The 22,068-nt window shown below is 41.5% G+C and overlaps 1 protein-coding gene across 4 annotated transcripts in view; it reads right to left on the bottom strand.

Moving 5' to 3' along the window:
• Positions 1 to 22,068, bottom strand: part of ap3s1 (adaptor related protein complex 3 subunit sigma 1) — a 79,002-nt gene that overhangs the window by 8,453 nt on the left and 48,481 nt on the right. For 3 of the 4 annotated variants that reach the window (XM_078566484.1, XM_078566467.1, XM_078566476.1), the window contains one exon: positions 13,117 to 13,224. The exons of the other annotated variant lie outside the window; for it this stretch is intronic. In XM_078566484.1, coding sequence (XP_078422610.1) covers positions 13,117 to 13,224 — 108 coding nt within the window. The remainder of the gene's footprint in view (positions 1 to 13,116; positions 13,225 to 22,068) is intronic. 4 annotated transcript variants of the gene reach the window in all.

Below are 22,068 nucleotides of genomic sequence, written 5' to 3'. Positions count from 1 at the left end.
TTGAATAATTCAATTAATTGTCCATGCTTCAGGACATCCGCTTGCTCCCATGTGAACAGCAGCAGCCAGGATATATCAATAAACAGATGATGTTCACCATTACAATAGCTCATGTGTTCTTGAGCAATATGGGACAGGACAGCGGCTTTGACCTGCCATAAACTGCCATATATGATTCACACTGCAGCAGGGTTCCTATGGTAAACACAACCTGGGGTTGAAAATGTTGAGAATAAGAAAGACTGCTGATCAATACATTTATACATTGTTCATTTCTATGACCTGTCTAATTATTCAGTTTATATGTAGTCCATTCTTTGTTAGGAACTTTATCCTATGGGGTTTTGTGTAGCATTTTGGATAAAGGCAAAATTACCTCAAATGTTAACTCCTCTATGCTCTCTACACATGCTGCCTGAACTTGAGTGTTTCACGCTGTTTTGGTTTCAGATTTACAGCAACTTTTTTTTTGTATAGTTGCACAGAGTTTAAAACCTGTTACTGCTAACATTACACAAAACAAAAAAAAAATCCTTATGTATTATGCTTTCAGTTTCCCAGTTTCATCCCTATATGAAAATATCACAGAATTGTTACAGCACAGAAGGAGACCATTCGGCCTGTCGTGTCTGCGCCAGCTTCCATAGGAGCAATTTACCTAGTGCCACTCTCCTGCCTTCTCCCTGTAGTCCTGCACATGCTTCCTTTGCAGATACAGTCCAATTTCTCAACTAAACCTGCCTCCACCACACACTAAGGCAGTTCATTCCAGATCCTAATCACCCACTGCATATGAAAAAGTTTTTCCTCATGCCGCCATTGCTTCCTTTGTCAATCACATTAAATCTGTGCCCTCTTGTTCTAGATCCTTCAATCAGTGGGAACAGTTTTTACCCTCTCTACACTGCCCAGACCACTCTCGCTTTTGAATACACCATCCTCACAACCTTCTCTTCTCCAAGAAAACAGCCCCAATTTTCCAATCTATCTACGTAACTGGGGTTCTCATCCCTGCAACCATTCACGTGAATCATTTCTGTACTCTCTCTAATGTCTTCACATCTTTCCTAAAGTGTGGTGCCCAGAACTGGATGCAACACTCCAGTTGAGGCTGAACTAGTATTTTGTACAAATTTAACATAACTTTCTTGCTTTCATACTTACACCCTTATTAATAAAACCTAGGATGCGGTATGCTTTATTAACAGCCCTCTCAACTTATCCTGCTACCTTCATTGATTTGTGCACATATACACCCAGATCCCCCTGCTTCTGCACGCCCTTTAGAATTGTACCTTTATTTTATATTGTTTGTTTGCATTTTTCCAACCAAATGAATTACTTCACACTTCTCTGCAATACATTTCATCACGCACTTGTCTGCCCATTCTACCTATGCTCTTTTGCGGTTCTACACTATCCTCTTCACAGTTCACAATGCATCCAGATTTTGCATCATCCGCAAATTTTGAAGTTGCGCCCTGTACACTAAGGTCTATCAGGAAGAGCAAGGGTCCCAACATTGACCCTGGGGAACTCCATTACAAACCTTCATCCGTTTAAAAACATTTATTAACCACTGCTCTGTTTCCTGTCACTCAGCCAATTTCATATCCATGTTGCTACTGTTTCTTATATTCCATGCGTTCTAACTTTGTCCACAAGTCTGTTGTGTGGCACTTCATCAAATGCCTTCTGGAAGTCCATGTACACCACACCAACATCATTATCCTCATCAACCCTCCCGGTTACCTCAAAAAACTCAAGCACGTTAGTTAAACACATGCCATGCGCCGCTATATGAACACACTCGACCTCTCCCCCAGCAGCACCGACCCTATCTCTAAGCTGTCCTTACCCCCCGTTTCATTTTATTCTTCATCTCATCCGACACCTTAACAAGAAACTTTGTCTCTTTCTTTCAGGTGCTAAGGAACACAAGCTCCAACAACTCATTGATACCAACACCCATCTTCTAATCCCAGCCCCGGCCACGTATTCACCAAACCCCTTGACCTTCCCCTCTCTGATGCTGAACGTTCAGTGCTCAGCAAAGGGCTCAGTTTTATACCCTTATCCCCTCACCTCAATGAATTCCGGGCTCGGCACGATGCTGAACTCTTCTTCTGCCGCCGTCGTCTCTGTGCTCACTTCTTTGGACAGGAGTCCTTCCCCCTGTTCAACAGGTCCTTTCACCCACCTCCAGTATTCTCCCTCCACCTGAACCCCTTCCTCTGGCCTCTTACCTGCTCTTGATCTTTTCATTGAGAACTGTCGGCGTGACATCGGCCGTCTCAATTTCTCTGCTCCTCTCACCCACTCTAACCTGCCTCCTTCTGAACTTGCCGAATTCCATTCTCTCAGGTCCAACCCTGACTTCATTATCAAACCTGCTGACAAGGGTGGTGCTGTTGTTGTCTAGCGTACTGATCTCTACCTCACAGAGGCTGAGCGCCAACTAGCAGACGCTTCCTCCTACCTACCCCTGTGCCATGACCCCACCACCGAACATCAAGCCGTTGTTTCCCGGACTGTCACTAACCTCATCTCCTCTAGAGATCTTCCTTCCACAGCTTCCAACCTCAGTCTCCCAACCTCGGACAGTCCGCTTCTACCTCCTCCCCAAAATCCACAAACAGGCTGTTCCAGTGGACCAATCGTGTCGGCCTATTCCTGCCCCACGGAACTCATTTCTTGCTATCCTGACTCCATTCTCCCTCCCCTTGTCTAGTCTCTTCCCACCTACATTCGCGATTCCTCCGATGCCCTACATCATATCAACAATTTCCAGTTCCCTGGCTCCAACCGCCTCTTCACCATGGACGTCCAATCCCTCTACACCTCCATCCCCCACCATGATGGTCTGAGGGCTCTCCACTTCTTCCTTGAACAGAGGCCCGAACATTCCCCTTCCACCACCTCTCCTCTGTCTGGCTGAATTTGTTCTCTCACTGAACAATTTCTCCTTAAACTCATCTCACTTTCTCCAAATAAAAGGTGTGGCTATGGGTACCCGCATGGGCCCCAGTTATGCCCGTCTCTTTATGGGGTATGTGGAACATTCCTTGTTCCAGTCCTATTCAGGCCCCCTCCCGCAACTCTTTCTCCGGTACATCGATGACTGTTTCGGTGCCACTTCACGCTCTCGTCTGGACCTGGAAAAATTTATTAATTTTGCTTCCAATTTCCACCTCTCCATCACTTTCACATGGTCCATCACTGACACTTCCGTTCCCTTCCTTGACCTCTCTGTATCTCAATTTCTGGTGATAGACTGTCCATCAATATTCATTATAAGCCCACCAACTCCCGCAGTTATCTTGACTACAACTCTTCACGCTCTGCTGCCTGTAAGGACTCCATCCCATTCTCTCAGTTCCTTCGTCTCCATCGCATCAGTTCCGATGATGCCACTTTCCAAAACAGTGCTTCTGACATGTATTCCTTCTTCCTTAACCGAGGTTTCCCACCCACGGTGGTTGACAGGGCCATCAACCGTATTAGATGCATCTCCCGCGCCTCTGCCCTCACAACTTCCTCTCCCTCCCAGAACCATGATAGGGTCCCCCTTGTCCTCACTTTTCACCCCACCAGCCTCTGCATTCAAAGGATCATCCTCCGCCATTTCCACCAACTCTAGCATGATGCCACCACCAAACACATCTTTCCCTTCACCCCCCACTGTTGGCATTCTGTAGGGACCGTTCCCTCCGGGACAGCATGGTCCATTCCTCCATCACCCCCTACACCTCAACCCCCCTCCCACAGCACCTTCCCATGCAATTGCAGAAGGTGCAACACCTGCCCCTTTACTTCCCCCCTCCTCACCGTCCAAGGGTCCAAACACCCCTTTCAGGTGAAGCAGTGCTTCACTTGCACTTCTCTTAATTTAGTCTACTGCATTCGCCGTTCCCAATGCGGTCTCCTCTACATTGGAGAGACCAAACGCAGACTGGGTGACTGCTTTGCGGAACAACTTCGGTCTGTCCGCAAGCATGACCCAGACCTTCCTGTCGCTTGCCATTTCAACACTCCATCCTGCTCTCAGGCCCACATGTCCATCCTCGGCCTGCTGCAATGTTCCAGTGAAGCTCAACACAAACTGGAGAGACAGCGCCTCATCATCCGATTAGGCACTCTACAGCCTTCCGGACTTAACATTGGGTTGAACAACTTCAGATCATGAACTGTCTCCTCCATCCTCACCCCTTTTTGATCACCTTTTTTCAACATTTATTTTTAAAATTTTTATATATACATTTTTTTCCCACCTATTTCTATTATTATTTTTAAAATTTATTTCCATTCATTGTTTTATCCCCATCTTTTAGCTTATTTCGATCTTTTTTCCCCCCACACCACCCCCTCCCCCCACCCCACCCCCACTAGGGCCGTCTGTCACTTGCTCATCCTGCTTTCTACTCTTAATGTCACCATTAGCACCTCCTTTAGCCAGTATCACCACCATCAACACCCCTTCGACCTTTTGTTTATGACATCTTTTGCAATCTCTCCTTTGCCTCCACCTATCACTGGTCTTCTATCCAGCTTCACCTGTCCCACCCCCTTAAACAGTATATATTTCACCACATTTCTACTTCTCTTTAGTTCTGAAGAAGAGCCTTACGGACTCGAAACGTTAACTCTGTCTTTCTCTCCACAGATGCTGTCAGACCTGCTGAGTTTTCCAGCAATTTTTGTTTTTGTTTCAGATTTCCAACATCCGCAGTGTTTTGCTTTTATCTTAGTTAAACACAAATTGCCCTTTACAAATCTGTGCTGTCTTTCCTTAATTAACCAGCGTTTGCCCAAGTGACTATTAATTGTGTCCCGAATTATCGTCTCTAGAAGCTTTGCCACCACTGAGGTTAAACTGACTAGCCTGCAGTTACTGGGCTTAAATTTACACCTTTTGATAAAGGCTGCAACATTTGCATTTCTCCAGTCTTCTGACACCACCACTTATTCTAAGGAAGAGAGGAAAATTATGGGCAATTCCTCGAGTTTTCATTCTCACTTCCTTCAGTATCCTTAGATACATCCCATCCTGTCCTGGTGTCTTATCAACGCTTAAGGACAGACAGCCTATACTCTATACTTTAGATTTTCTGAATTTGCAGTCAGGATGTTTACCTGGGTTGGGGTGAGGGTGTTGTCTAGCACCAGTGGACACAGTCTCAGAATTAGAAGTAGGCCATTTAGGACTGAGATGAAGAGGGATTTCTTCACTCGGAGGGTGGTAAATCTTTAGAATTCTCTACCCCAGAGACCTCGATCAATGGATTTCTAGATAGTAAAGACATCAAGGGATGTAGGGAGAGTGCAGGAAAATGGCGTTGAGGTAATGATGTTCAAGGGCTGAATGGCCTACTCCTGCGCCTATTTCCTGTGTTCCTCTGTACAGGCCAATTGCCTGATTTTCAATTTCCCTTGCAATCCTTGTTTGTTAACAATGTGACATGGATAACGAGATCAAATTATAGCATTTTTTTTTAGATAATTGAACTTGTAAAACCTTTACTGAGAATAGCTAAGGCTTTATATGCTGAACTTCCCAAGCCTTCTATCTTGTTCAGCCCCAGTTCAGAAGTTAGAACCTAGATATTAAACAATTTTCCTGAATCTCCAGAGTGAAAAAAACTTGAATGTTCAAGAAACAAAAAAAATGAGAAAAACCTTACATTGTATTTAAAGGAGAGCAAGAATTAGATAGGGATACTAAAATTAAGATAAAAATATTTGCATAGGATGTTTGGTACAATCTTAGTAGGCTGATAAAAATGAAGCTATTAAACATGAAGCGGGAACAATTAGTATCTTTGATCTATGCCAAATGCAGATTGAGACATTAAAGCAGTTCATCAAGCCTCAGTTGAAATGTCAAGTTTTTAAAAGAGCATTTAATCCATATAATACCCATTTTATCATATATGGAGAGTCAGCAGTTTACCAACATCTGGCATAATATTCCTCATTCTTTTGAGCATAGTTTATTCTCCATAGGGATTGGGCAACTAAGCACCAACAGGCAAAATCAGAGTTTTTGGAAAACTCCTTTGCTGCTTGTTGAGGTGAATAATTTCAATGTTGGAGAATGCAAGGTTTTTTTCATTTTTGACATCCAATGTCAGGATCAAGAGCTCCCAGCTCAATACAACATGGGTTACTTATGGAGAAGAATTTGAGTATTGCTGAAAAAGAGAGAGGCATGTTGTCAAAGCTTTTGTCTTGCACTCATCAAGACAGATGCGAGAATGTCAAATTTCAAAGGAAGCAAAAATTTATATTGCATGATAAAAGGGTGCTAATTGGTTGAGGCTTCGTCATGAAGAATGTACCAAGGAGTATTGTCCCCCATACTTTTGTTTAATTCAAAAAAGGTACAATGTCTGGTCATATTCATTTTGTCTGCAGAAGACAGGTCTCTGTATATGAATATGTGTAGTTTCTATAAAGCATAAGGAGCGAAATTGCAAGCCCAACTGATAATCTTAAATTGATTGTTAGTATAATTCTTAGCACACTTGGGATTGTTCAGCAAGTGCTGCCCAATTGCAGAATCACACCTAATGTTAGACATTATGTTTTGAGTTTTGCAAGCAGGTGCTGGTTGAGCAGTCAGTACACTGTCTATTGTGATCAACTGAAGGAGCATGCTGTTATACGATCCGCCAGTCATTGGGACGTATAGCCTACATACCTGGCATCTCACCAGCACTGAAATTCATATACCACATTGCTCATTTGTGTGGTAGGCAGAACGTGGTTTTGGCATGACAGCAACAGCCTGTTATAGGGAAATACAACTTGTGTTGTTGCTGCATCGTAACAGCATGATACAGCTAGCTTCACCTGTGGTTGAAATTGTTGAGATATCTTACCCTTCCAGGGTAATATGAAGTCGACTGGGCACTTTTCAGGTCCGAAAATGGCAGTTTTAGGCCTATTCGTGAGTATGCATGATACGCAGATCGGGGTATGCATTATCCTTCAGGATGGCTTAGGGGTCATTCCATTGAAAACACATTCTCATAGAAACCAACGAAAATGTTAGCAAGAGCTGGGCCTAGAGAGGATCCCATGACAACGCCATCTATAGGGGCATACACAATGTCATTAAAGCTGAACTCAAAACTACTTAAGTTGCTAAGTTCATAACTTCAATTAATACAGATTCAGAAAATGGTGGTGGGTCTCAATTATCATTATACAATGATGTGGTACAAATGCCTGGCTTCCTTGAGTGTCACATTGGTGAATAAGCTCACAATGTCAAACGAGCACATAGATATAGCATTGCTATCGATATGCAGAAGAACTCATTGTACTCTATCCCAATGACAGGTCTCAATTCAATAAAACACTTCAGAAAAGTGTCAATATTTTCAGTTCTGTGGCCTGAGTGTGCTTGTAATTTTTGCATTAAATTGTCTTTCATTTCAAATAGCTTAGTACTATGAACAAAAATTTACCAAAAGCTGGTTTGACACTGAACAAACATAGCTCACAAAAGGTCCTTTAAAAATTGGGTTTTATAAATTGAATCCAAGAGCAAAGACCTAACACAGTTTATAAAAGGTAATGGAGAGACCAGTTGCAGGGCTGCATGTAGAGCTGAGTGATCCATTATAGAAATACCCTAAGGCCATAAAAGAACAGCCAGTGTATATTCACCAGCATATCATCAGGGATGGGAAGCTATAGTTTGAGGCAACTGTAGATACTAGGACCGTTTCCATTGGAGCAGAGAAGGATAACAAATTTAACAGAAACTCTTAAAATTATGAAAAGTTATAACAGGATAAGGTTAAACCATTTCCTCTGGTTATGGGTGGATTGGTGGCAAGGGGCTTGCGATTTCTGAATGCAAAGAGCATGGAAAGCTTCACATGGAAGTTAGGAAGGGAGCAGGGCAATGAAATTAGATTTGCACTGCTTTAGAAGAGAGCAAGCACAGATATGAGAGGCCAATGTACGACAAACCTCTGGCTTTGATGATCAGAGGAGATTTTCCTTATCAATCTGAGTTAATAGTAAAAGGAAATTCACTGCAGAACCCTGAAATCACTTCTCAACCACTCTGAATGACCATTTTGCTTTAAGGCTTTGAAACATAGTAACCAAATCCCATCATGTGGCATATATTTCCATCACATCATTTGGCATATATTTCCATACTGTAAGCATTGTGTCTTCAGAGAACTTCTCAGCTCTGTTACCAAAGAGCAATTGAGCTTGAAGTTATATTTTAGGATCTGAAGTACTGAACAAATGCCCTGTTTTGTAGGAAGATTTAAACTAATTTTAAGGAAGAAAGTGAAAGAGCATGCATGGCAACTTACAAAAAGAATCTATAGTAGCAGAATTTGCAGTACAGAAAGTACATTGGCCCAACTGGTCTCTGCTGGTGTTTTATGCCCGAGTCTCTTCCCATACTACTTTATCTAATACATTACACATAAGCTTCTACTTATTCTTTGCTCCTAATTGCACTAGCTTCCCCCTTAAAGACACATGCTATTCGCCTTAACCACCCCTTGTGGCAGCAAGTTCCACATTCCAACCACTTTCTGGGTAAAGAAGCTTCTCTTGAATTATTTATCAGATTTATCCATGGCTTTCAGATATTTTCGGGTTTTGAACTTCCCCAGAAGTGGATACATATTCTCTTTCTCTATCATATCAAACACCTCCATAATGTTAAAGACGCTGGACAGAATTTAATGTAACTGACATGGGCTCAGCCCACCAGTTGGAGAACCGGTGGGAAACACGCATCGCTTCCAAGGGGGAGCCCCGACTGGTGGGGCTTTACCTGTGATTGAGTACCCAGGCGTGGAAATCCCGCTTTCCACTAGCTTCCGGCTAACCAGTGGCCAGCAGCTCTCCACTGTCAGCAGCAGTGGCTGCTGCCAGTAATGCATCCGGGGGAGGCCTAGGATTGCTAAGGAAACCAAACCACAGGTGAGTGAGGGTAGGATGGGGGTCGTGGGGAGGGGTTTGTGGGAATGAGGTGGCGGGGGTTGTTGAAGGCAAGGACGGGGGGTGGCTTTCAGCAGCCACCGCCCTGTCCAATGTTGGGTTCCCTGATCAGACACAGGGATAATTGTTGTTAATTGGTTCAATAATGAGCTTATTTGACAACCTGCCGCGAGCGGGCAAATTTCCCCCGTGCACATGCTCCTGCCTCAAACTTAATCGCAGGAGGTCTTCCCGCTGCCGGGAGACTGACTTGCCACCTTTCCCATGGCTGAGTGGGCCTGGCTTTTGAAACTTACACTTTTGTTAACTGCTAAAAATGATTTTTCTTTACACTTTTATCATAAGAGCCACCCATATTTCCCACTGCAATGGGCTGCATTAAATCCAGCCCCTTGGCCTTCTCTTTTCTAGAGGAAAAGAGCCCAAGTCTGCTCAGTCCATTTTGGTAGTTATAACTGTCAACATTGGCTAATGGAGTGATCACATTCTAGAAGAATGGGGCCGTAGTTGAGATTTATTTGCTAAATAACCGCTTCACTATGGCTGCACAATATTCTCTCATGCCATCGATAGCTAAGTGACAGGCTGAAATGAATGCCAAGCATACTCTGAGCTGGACGAAAGCTCAGACCCAGCAAACATTGAAGACATTGGTAGGTGGCAGCAATATTAAAACTCATCAGGTCAAACTAATGACAAACTTTTTCCAAGATCTAATTTTAGTTCAAGTCAGGAAAATGTTCACTAATGTGCTGGGAGTCAAAACTAACTGTCAAGCTAACAAAAGGAGATAAAAGGCACAAATCAGTGTTCTCACCACCCAAATTGCAATCTTGTGGGGCAGGTTTAATTCTTTATAGAAGCCAGCTGATTTTTATTCTGCTCAGTTTTCAATGGAACGAAAATCAGACAAGTTCTATAGAGTGCATGGAAGATGAAAATCTATGCTACAATCCATGAGGAGAGTTTGAACAACCTTCAGTCTAAGCAAGATCATGACCAGTTACCACAAAAACTGTTACAGCTGTCATCTGGGAAGGAGAAGGTAGCAGAGTCTGTAATTTAATCCATACCTACGCATATCACTTACAACCACCAGGTCAAGGAAACTGACAATGGTTGATTAGTGCAAATTGTCTGCAGAAGTGTAGAAAGTTTGAGAGGCCATTATAACAGGTTCTTGGGAAGTCTGGAGTTGCAACATTTATTCCTGCTGCCATCAATCCCAGGATCTGCATTCTACTGCTAGGGTGCAGCATTTGCGCTGAAGGGTCCTCAACTGATTCCATGACAATGAGACTAAACTGATATTTGACACTGATCATCTAGGGAGGAAACACCCTGCATTATCTTAGCTAGCATTGCTCCAAGTGGAGTAGCCCCAACCTCCACAGTATAGTAACAACGTGCACTCTGGAGTATTGAGGGGAAGTTTAAATTAAATAGTTCAGAAGAGTTACAGAAAGCCACATATGAAATATGAGGAAACTTAAGAATATACTCCACGCTACCACCGCCTCACCATCTCAACCTAGGGTAAAAGAAGTCCAGTGTACTGTATGTGAGAATGCATCACTATGTTAATCAGCATACAAAAATTTAAATGCCCAAAGGCCTAAGAAAATCAATGATTTTTACATGACTCGGGAACAGCAGTACCACCTAAAGCACATATTAAGTAACCATCTTGGAACAGTTATTTTCTTTTTAAAAGAGGTATTTAAATGGTATTTATCTTCTAATCTTTCCTATGAACCACACATTTCCTATGGCTACATGGGAAAACTGTTGATTGGCTTTCCTCTCATTTTTATCAACGCCAATCTGAAATGATCGTCAGGAGTACATAAAAGCAGTTCAAGGAAAATGTAAGATGTAAAAACAAAGTTTCAGTAGAGCAGATTTAGATAAAAAATAAACTTGCGGTGGTCACTGGAGTTTATTTATTTTGTTGCTCACTGGCCAACGAATTGATCTAACAATCTTAACTAATTATTTTAAAGTAATGAAGTAATAAAATGTTCCCACCACTCTGGGGGAAATGGCTGGACATTGCTCAGCATTGTTCCAGAGCAATATGCATGAGGTTACAGACTTAGCTAGATGGAAGGAAGAAATCAAGCACGTAGTCCCACAACCATGCTCCTACTCTAACATGCTGCTTCCAAGCTACTAAATATGTGAGGGGCTTTATTACTTTAATATAATTAGTTGGACTGTTAGGTCAATCCAATGGCCTTTGGAACAATAAAATAAACAAACAATCCCCAGTTTCCACTGCAAGTTTTTTTTATTGAAACCTGCTCTACTGAAACCTTATTTTTACATCTTACACCAAACGTTTTTAATAAATTGTGTATTAGCCATATTTCTTTTAAAAAATTGTTAATGGAAGGATCAAATTTGAAAACTAAAATGTTAAAGTTGTGCTACTTGTCTTTTTCTCACTTAGTCCCTATTTTTCCCCCATTTAGGCAACAAATATGAAAACTGCAATTTGATGGGAATGTGAAATAAAGACTGAAAATGTGGAGGACATACAGATCAATCAGTATAAGAGAGAAATATCTTTCTCAGTCAGATGCTGAGGCAGCTTGTTTCACAATTTAAGAGATCAGGCTACACGCAGAGAAAGGCAGAGCTATGGGTAGAAGAGAGTACAGTGGGATTAGTGTTGAATTATTCTAGCAGAGTTAACATAAACACGATGAGCTAAATGGCCTCCCATGCTGTAAACATTTGTATCGAAGTGAAAGTGTACATTTCAGTCTTTTGCTTTGCAAATATAGTTACAATTGTTTGCAATTGATAGCAGTACCTGTACTAATAAAAAGATATACAGACAAGCTATTTTTATGCACATTGAAAAAAACTTCACTTTAAAAAACCAAAATGGGAAAATGTATATTTTTAAAAATTCTGTCCTTAAGTAGTAAAACTCTTTGAAGAGGAATTTCATTCAAAAAAACTGTTTCACAAGCAGTAGACACCTGACAGCATCTTGCCCAAGTGATCATTATTCTTACCTGAGTCTCAACAGTGAATGTCAACAGGTTATTTGATCATGGTGAGCATCATGGTTTAGCTCACTCACACACTCACCATTTTTTTGATCTTTATTCTTTCATGGGGTGTGGTTGTCGCTGGCGAGTCCAGGATTTGTTGCCTATTTGTTGCCAATTGACTTTGAATTGAATGGCTTGCTAGGCCAGTTCAGAGAGCAGTTATGAGTCAAACACATTTCTGCCGATCTGGAGTCACATGTAGGCCAGACCAGGTAAGGATAGCAGATTTCCTTCCCTAAAGGGCATTAGTGAACCAAGTGGATTTTTACAACAATTGATGATAGTTTTGTGGTCGCCATTACCAAGACTAGCTTTATGTTCCAGATTTATTAACTGAATTCAAATTCTAACAGCTGCTGTGGTGGGATTTGAACCCATGTCCCCAGAACATTAGGCTGGGTCTCTGGATTATTAGTCCAGCAACATTGCCACTATGCCACCTTCTCATCCTGTATGGGTTACTGAAAGCAATCTGGAGTGCTAGCCTTGGCTGATTTTTTTCCTCCTTAAGCCAGAGCACTGAAGTAAACTACAAATGTTGTCAAGGTTAAGACCAACTAACTTGGCAAACATTAAGTATCAAATGGAAAGCTATTTTAAAGCGGGATCATCCTAGAAAAGTTGATAAACTGAAGCTACCATCATGGCATTTCTCTTTTAACAATCATTTATGCTCAATACACTTCTACTTTGCCCTTAAACTTACAGCCTTATAAGATTAGTTTGTCAAGGCCTTCATCTTTCTAGATTAATGTACATGCAAATTCATTCATGCAGCTTTTGACTTCAATATCGCCAAAACTTGCACACATAAAGCTTTATCACCAAATTGCGCATATCGCACTGTAATGTTCCCACTGATAAGTAGGCATTTTACAATGCATCATCACTGCTGCTGATCTGTTACACAGCAAAACTACCCAAATTGTCATTCAATAACTTTGCTTAGCATATGAAGCAAGCTGGCTGTTGGCACTAAAGAATAAGCTACAACAGAAGGCACAAGAAACATGCAGGATCCACAACCATGCAAGATAAAGGTATTTCCTACAAGGTGCAAGACTCTTACCTCAGATTTTTCCATTTTGTTCTGAGCATCAATCTGAGTTACTATTTCATTCATATTGGTCTCTAAAACCATTCCTCCCATTACCATTTCTGCCAAAATATTGTGAACCTTTAAAAAATCAAAATCACATTAAGTACAGGACTATACAAAAAAATTTACGATATCTTTGACAAGTGTCAAAACTATATATGTCATATAGACTTGGGGACAATCTGCATCATAATACCTCTGGTAAACAAAATAATGGCAGGCAGGCGGCATAAACTTTCTGCAAGAGTAAAAGATACCTTTAGCAGACTTTCATAAAGTACATTTTATTTTAAAAAAAGACCAACTATGTAAGGCCTGATGTTTGGACTTGACTAAGAAAGGGCAATTCCCCTTTGAGAACAAAGGCCTGGGTGAGGCAGATATTAACCAGTATTAAAGATAAAAAAAATATCCTTTGGCACAACTCGTATTGACTTCTGAAACAAAAGCAAAAATTGCTGGAGAAACTCAGCAGGTCTGACAGCATCTGTGAAGAGAAAGACAGAGTTAACATTTCGAGTCCGTATGACTCTTCTTCAGAACTTATATTGACTTCTGTTTGGTGAACTCCACCTTTCCAAACAGCTAGGATATTGAGGATGTTTGGAAGAAATAATGGAAGCGACATGGATACAAAGACCTTTAAGTTTTCAACAGTTGTAATTTCTTGGAATTTTTGAAGAAGTTTGAATTTTTTGCACTTGCAGCATTTCCAACTTGCACAGACACTCTCCTATGCCATGCACCAAATGGAGGTCATGGAGATTGATGGGTCACACTTCCTACATAAAAGGAAGAATGCCAAGATCATTTTATGATACCACGAGAGAAAAAAAAAACACAGGAACACTTAAGTGTCAGTTCTGGCAAAAGGTCATTGACCCAAAATGTTATAACCCTATCTATGTTTCTCTTCCCATAGATAATTGTGCGGTTTTCAAGCATTTTCAGTATTTACTAAGCCAAAAGGAGCTCATCTAATCAAGTACCACACAGTTGAGTAAGTGTGGGAAATTTTATTTTGTCCAGGAACTCAGGCCTGGATATATGACAGAAACCAGATTGAGTTTACTGTATACATAATTGGCTTTGAAAATACCTTCTTTTGGCATTTACCAAAATACTTCATAATGCTGAAAAACATAGGCAACATTTTGATTTAGCAAAAACCTATCATCTAAGCAAATTTCAAGCTTCGGTTTTTTTAAAATGAGCTTCTAAAGTCAGAAATCAGAGTGACCAAAGACAAAAATGATCTGAAAATCTTGTGTGACCAGGAACCATGTAATTATAGCACTTTTTATTATCTGCAGTGAATGCACATGCTTCTAGGCAACTTCAAATAGATGAAATTACTAGACTTCAACTGGGTAGAACCATTAGTTTTCCCTTCGTTTACCGTCTATCACCATAAAGACTGTGGACCAATGCACTTGTATCACATTATCAAAGTGACCTCAGCATTCAATGCAGTTAGTGCATGTAATACAGGATGAAGTTCATACTAACAACAAAGCATGATCATGCTGGATTATGTTTATGTGAAGCAAAGCAAAGGGCTATGGCAGTGCTAACGTACATGCAAAGCAAACCAAAGGACTAGCAGTGCTAATGTACATGTTAAGCAAATCAAAGACTAGGGCAGTGCTTCACAAACTATTTTCAAATGTGACCCCATTTTAATTCACTACCACCTTCTCAAGGGCAATTAGCAATTGGGCAACAAGTGCTGGCCTTGCCAGCGAAGGCCATGCCACATGGACAAACATATAAGTGTGTAACACTTTTGACAATTAACATGACCCCAGACGCCAGCAAAACAATAACAAAGCAATTACGGGAAGATGGTGGTGTATTGGCATTCTCACTGGGCCAGTATTCCAGAGGGCAAGGTTAATGCTCTGGGGACCTGGGTTCAAATCCCACCACAGCAGCTGATGGAATTTAAATTCAATTAATTAATAAATCTGGATTAAAAAAATAATCCCAGTAATGGTGACCATGACAACTATAATTGACTGTTGTAAAGATCCATCTGGTTCACTAATGCCGTTTAGAGAAGGAAATCTGTCGTCCTTACCAGGTCTGGTCTACATGTGACTCCAGGCCCACAGCAATGTGGTTGACTCTTAATTGCCCTCTGAAGTAGCCTAGCAAGCCATTCGGCTCAACGGCAATTAGGGATGGGCAACAAATGCTGGCCTTGCCAGTGATGGACATATCCCATGAAAGAATAAAGAAAACCAATAACATTCAGTATATAATTATTAAAATTCACATTATAAATCAAAGTATTGTCATGCCTAATGGAAAAATTAGGACATTTTAAAGCTATATTTAAAAAAAGTGAACATAAAAGCTGTTAAGATGGCTGCAGCATACCATGTGGCTTTTAGCATTTGAACTGTGAACAGTAAAGTCCATGACCAATACCTGATTAAATATGGACCTAAGTAAAGGGATTTCACAGCCACTTATGAGATTCACACATCTCACTGCTTAAAGGATGGGCCAAAACCTACAAACAATGGGGTTTACAGACAATTCATCTTCCATGTTCCACCAGGGATATTGAAACTTAATGGGTATTAGGCGAATGTGAAACGGATCCCATCGACCTTTAATTGAATTGTGATAGCCCCTCTTCCAAACACAAAGACCTTGGCAGTATTAAACTCTCAAAGTAAGAAAAGGCACAACCCAGAATGTCTATCGGCCCAACACACCACCCTGTTTGGAAAAGGACTTTAGACTTGTACCATGGCACGTCGATAAGACAAGTTTTGTTGCCTGCTTTTAAGCAGAAAAAAATCAGCTCTGCAGACAGATTAGCAGAAAGCTATCAAACCAGTTGCAGTCAACTAAGCAGCCAAGGTAATAAACAGCCATACCTTGAAAGTGGGAAAAGGACTCCCTCCAACCTGTTCCAACTTCAAGTTCACCTAAGAACCAACCTCAACTACAAGAAGCCTCACAGCTTAATGAGAATCCTCTGCTTTTTAAGACCTTCGCTCCACCCAAAGCCTGAACTTATCTGAGAATCTATATGCCTGCTATGAAAGAGACTGAAATAATCCCAATTTTTGTGGCTGCATTTTTTTTCATCCGTATCTAACCTGTGCGCGAGTGGTGTTGCGTTTTTAAACCTCTGGGGCAAGTGTGGGATAATAAATAACCTTCTTTATTTCAAAACTCAAAATAGCTTACTGCTGGAATTATTCAAATTGGGACAACCACTCAGAGGGTAAAAGCACGCACAGCTCACATTCAAAATGATTTAAGCGCAGACAATACAAAAACACAAATTCTGCCCGTGAGAGTACAATATTGACTTAATATGAAAATACGTTGTTGAAGTACTGTGTAGAAGTCTTACTATTTTACATACTCATGTAAGTTTCAGCCAAGCTTTTCATATTCCCTAGTGACAGAAGAGTCAGTGAAACCACTCGCCCCTGCACCCCCCTACACACATTTAACCCTTCTCCACACTCTCACACCCCTCTTCCTAACCCTGCCTCCCTCCAACACACTCACCAGCCTGGCCTTTCCAATAGCCTTAAAGTAACACTGAGGCAATCTTAGGGTCCCACAATCCCCTTCATGGCGAGGTCACTATGACTAAAAACTGGCACTGATTCACTATAATCAGCTGTGTCTCGGGCTTCGCTGCATCCTCCTGGGTAGCTAGTTGTATCGTGTCAAAGCATGTCAATTAATTTTTCTCATATCTTGCAAGAATTCTCCTTCAGACTTGAGCCAATGAAAAACTCATTATAAAAAATGTACCAGTTTGAATTAACAGCAGGTTCAAGTTGTCAAATTAATTTTAGAACACTAATTCATCTAAATAAGGTTGCTCTGAGTCTATTTCCTAAAAGTAATTTGGTGAATGAATAACACTTATTATAATAACTGTATGTTTGATTCTCAATATGCTCATGTTGCTTTGTTTAAAAAAGATTCTTACATCTTTAGAATTTTTTTTTGCAATAAAGTGTTGCAACATCTTGCATTTTAAAGCTAATTACAGTACAACATCTCACCAAATAAAGAAAAAATGTTTGTCTCTTTTGGATTTTTTAATGCAAAGAATTCTGTAATTTCCTTGTTTTGCTGGAGATCAGAAGTCATCAACCTTTACACTTTCTCTTCCTGTGCACAAGTTTAAACATCTCACTCTCTTTTAAATTGACAAATCATTGTAATACATAGTACAGAATCTACCTCACTAACTTGGGAATTTCCAGTTTTGACATCTTCATTTACATCCCCTGCAGCCACTGTTCCAAAGTGTTTGGAGAAAAAAAGAACAGACTTATGCATCAGGCATGGACTCTGCTGCTCCCTCTTCCTTCTTACCCCACCCAGGCCTGCTGAACCCCCGCTCCGCTGCTTTCCTCTTACAGACCTTCCAAACCCCAGCCCCCAATCTACCCCTACAGTCACTTGTAAGGATTTCCTTACACATCTTAATGCCCTCCATCCTGTGCTCAAATTCACTCTCGAGAAGCAGTAACGAACTCCCTTTCTTTGGTGTGCTAGTTGAGAAATCTGCCAATGGATTCTCCACTACCGTCTATCTCAAGCCTACTTCACCGGACAACATACACATTATGGCTACACTGGAGGGGTATTTTCCACTAATAGAATGCTGCCATCAGTCCAAAAAGACATTCTGCATACCACACAATTGAGCAAAATCATGTATGAATTTCAGTCCTTGTGCGATGCCAGGTACAATAGTCATATGCTCCAGTGATTGGCTGATAGCCCTGCACAAAGTGTCTCTTCCATTGACCCTGACCTGTGCATCCCCCTCTCTTTGTCTACTATTAGAAAACTTTAGTTCCCTGGATTCCACATTCAGGAATTATTTCTTCAAGCCCCTCCACCTTCCTCTCTCCTTTAAGGCCTTGTTTAAAACCCACCTAAATCACTTAAGCTTTTGGTCACCCTCCTTGTCTATCTCACTAAAATTTAGACATCTCTATTAAATATCTCAGTAACCTTGTCTGCTCTAAGGAGAACAATTCTAGCTTCTCTAGTTTCTGCACACAACTAAAGTCTCTCATCCATGGTGCAAATTTAGTCAAAGAGAGGCTAATCATACTGGAAAACTATCATAAAACATGTATCAATGAATTCTAAAATCGGAAGCAAAAATTAGAAAAAAAATGCAAAAGTAGGTAGAACAAAAATAAAAAAAGATGCATGCATATTCTTGTGAATTGATTTTAGGGTCTAACTGGTGCAGGCCAAGTCTATCACCACAATCACCAGGGACCCAATCAGCGGCAATTTTGGAGGCACTCTCCAGTCCTACATATTTAGTCTCTTCTAATCGCGCACAAACTTTCAACAGCACAAACCCAGCAAACATTACAACAAGTGCTTGCATAACAAACATTCCTTCTATGGAGTGGCAATCACAGTTGGATTGCCACTCCGCTCCCAGTTATTTACCCTGAAATGCAGCTGCACCTTTCTCGCCCGATCTACTGATTTGGGCCAGGTGAGAAAGGTGCAGTGCAGTGCGTTGCCAAGGCCTTGTGCCAAGAGAAACTGAATCAGAAGTAAAGAACCCACTCTCTTTTTTTACAACACTAGCTGCCATAAAACAAGTAGGTTTAAAGGTCCAGTTCCACTTTGAGAAGCCAGGTAGAATGTAAATGTGTAAGGTAAGAGGGCAGGGTTTGGCGATAGGGTGGGCCGGGGCGGTGTGGGTTCACTGGGGGTGCCATGGGTTCACGGGAGTGCTGTGGGAGAGTGGGGGGGGGGATAGGGGTCGGGGGTGTTATGGAGAGTCCCATGGCGGGGTCAGGGTGCGTCAGTACTATAGTTACCCAGAAGTTAGAACTGCTTTTAATTCACCTTTTTCTGAGTAACTATTGATGTAAGACAGTCAAAATCATCTGAATTCTGCAATTTAAATTGAAGTTTCGGATGATTCCCATTGCAGGACAATTGCCCAACCCAAGTTCGAACTTCCCAGACAATTGCTATGCAATCCATATGGAAGGACTTCTGGGGGCAAGGGTTCCCCAACACACCACCTTTGGGGTACAACTCTCCAGAGCTCAGAAGTTATGGGCCAAAATTGTGACTTTCCTGTAACTAAGGGCAGAAAACAAAATAGAAATACTTCACTCACTGCGATCATACATGATAAAGGTGAACTGCATTCATTTGAACTACTACACAATCCTGAATATTATGCTTGGATGCAATTTGCTAGCTGGTCAAAGTCTGAGAGTCACCACTCACTTTGAGCAATTCCTGAATTTCATGCTTTGGAGGAAACTTGAAACCTGACATTTGCATAGTCCTTGTGAATGAACACCATGAACTGCGAATACTGTCCACAGCTACCATTCAGCATTCTAAATGTCACTGAAAAATGCATGTTTCCATGCTGCCACCAAACATCTGTTTCAAAATCAAGAGATCAGTGTGTGCTTAAAGCATCTAAGATGTGACTATTTAATGAATAAATTTCTTCAATTGGAAGTTGGTGTCAGGAAACAAGTCAAATATCAGGATACTTCCATAAATGAGAAGGGGACAAATACATTTTCGTAACTACATCTAAATAGAGAAGGTGAACTGTTCAAGGTTCATTAGTTTCGTTATATAATTAAATTCCTCGAATTAGATTCTCTTGCGAGAGTCTCTGCAGAAAACAGAACTAGCAGAGAATCTGGAAGAATACTCAGATTTTGTCTGTCTCGGCTGTTTTTATTGGTTGGTGTAGTGTGTGTATTTGTTGGTGGGCATATTTAGTGGGTGGTGCCTGCCACACATGGAGGCACGTGGGGTCGTGAGAACAGGAGCTTGTGACACTCATGCAGTTTCCAAATAGTGGAGAACAAAAATAGTGGAAGATGTTTTCCATGAGGGATGGGATGGTGAGGGAGGGTTTGGCACTGAAGGCTGGTTAAATGTGGCAAAATGGCATAAACAATTATTTGATGTGAATTTTTAAAAAGATACTCTGTGCTAAAAATGAAAATTCACTAGAATTGAAAGGAATAGTTATAGAAAAGTTGTCAGGTGTATTAGAAGAATACATAAGCCTTGATTCTATAGAAAAAAAGATAACAGTCTAGACCAGTGATCTTCGCTATTTTTCAAGCAAGGGCCACTTTACAAAAAAACTACAATGTGAGAACCACATCGACTACTATAACAGAGGCCATTGCTTGATTCACTCCTGCTTGTAGTAACACAAAGAATGAAAGGACATTAACCAAAAAGCAGAGTACATTGTTCTTCCTGGGGGAATGCAGTGGGCTGACTTCTCTCTCCTGAGGAGCTGGTGATGCACTCCTGTACATCACATCCTTTTGCGATGGTGGTTGCCCTTTGAACAATTCCAGTAGCCAGCTACATCAAAATGCTAGGTGGCGCCTTCCCGGGTGGAGGCCGCTGTCAGGATTGGCTCACGCCTGAAGGAGCGGGCCCGTTTCCTGGCTACAAACGGATCTCCTGTACACACATGCCCTCACTCTCTCTCAGTCCCACACTCCTACACCCTCAGGTTTTTATAGCAGCAGTACTTTAAATATAGAATTTCTAGTTATTCTTTCATCAAAGACTTTAACAGGATCGAAACAGGAAAAAAAATGCATAAAGCTATCCACGTAAAAACAGGCCTAGGAATACAAATACAGATTGTGTTGAAAGTCTGGCCTTGTGACTTGTTTATGGTCTTAGAATATGAAAGCCTAATTTGGAACTGGATATGCCTTAGCTAAAAAGGTCGATTTACATCTGACGGGCTCAATATTATTTGAGGAATAAACCCTCTATTTCCTTGAAATCTGCCTGTTATAATTTTAGCATCTACCAGCAAAGAAAACAGCTTCCTAACTCCCATTCTTCTTCCATGACACAGTCCTTGTTTAGAATTCAAGTTTGCAGTAACATTATAACAGCTCCTTCCACGAGTCTAAGTTTTTGCGATGGGTGGCATGCTCATTGGAGTCAGATTGTATAGAAACTCTGGAGGGTACAGACCAGTGCTCTTCAATGCATGGCCTGCGAGCCAGTGGCGGCTCCCACCTCCACTCCGGCACTTCCAAGCAGGGCCCGGAGAGCAGAGTATGGCGGAGCGAAGTGCCGGGGTCCTGGGGATGAGAGCCTGGCTGCGAGGAACGGGGTCCCAGGAAGGAGAGGCTGGTTGCGAGGTCCGGCAGAGAGCCGCTGTGCAGCCGAGTCCCAGGTCATGGGGCGAGGGAGTGGGGGCCAGAGCGCAGGTGCAGGGGGCGCGTAGCGTGGGTGAGTGCAGGGGAGGGAGGGAGGCGCTAGTGCAGGGAGCACTGAACAGGGCAAAGCGCAGGTGCAGGACCAGAGTGCAGGGGCGCGTGTGGGGGCGGGAGTGTGGGACTGAGAAAGAGTGAGTTGGTTTTGCAGGTCTCTGCGAATTTTCCAATAATCTAAAAATATTCTCAAAGCTACAGCAATAATATTACAATTATAAATCCTATTATACAAGTGCCATTAAGAGTATAATTAAAAAGCCCAAGTCAAGATAGTGTCATAATAAAGCACAAAAGCTGAAGAAAAATAGTTTAAAAATCACGTTAAAATTAAATATATATTTATACGCAGACGTACAATAAGTATAAAAGAATCAAATTTCAAGATTAATTTAATTTGGAAATTCAGATATTTATGAACGGTAGCTTTACTTTCAAACTGATTAAGCTGCTTTGTAATCAACTGCCATGGTAAATTCAGTACATGGAGCATGCATTGCATCAAAGGGTCATAAGCTGGCACAGAAACGATGGGCCAAGTGGCCTCTTCCTGTGCCATAAACTTTCTACGATTCTAAGTACCCACAGTATCCACTACTCCTGTTCGTATTGTTATGGGTATGATGGGTATTTACACAATAACTACTATTTTATACTACGA

The sequence above is a fragment of the Cetorhinus maximus genome, chromosome 2 (assembly GCF_964194155.1).
Source record: "Cetorhinus maximus chromosome 2, sCetMax3.hap1.1, whole genome shotgun sequence".
Taxonomy (NCBI): domain Eukaryota; kingdom Metazoa; phylum Chordata; class Chondrichthyes; order Lamniformes; family Cetorhinidae; genus Cetorhinus; species Cetorhinus maximus.
This window is presented reverse-complemented; position numbering and strand designations above follow the sequence as displayed.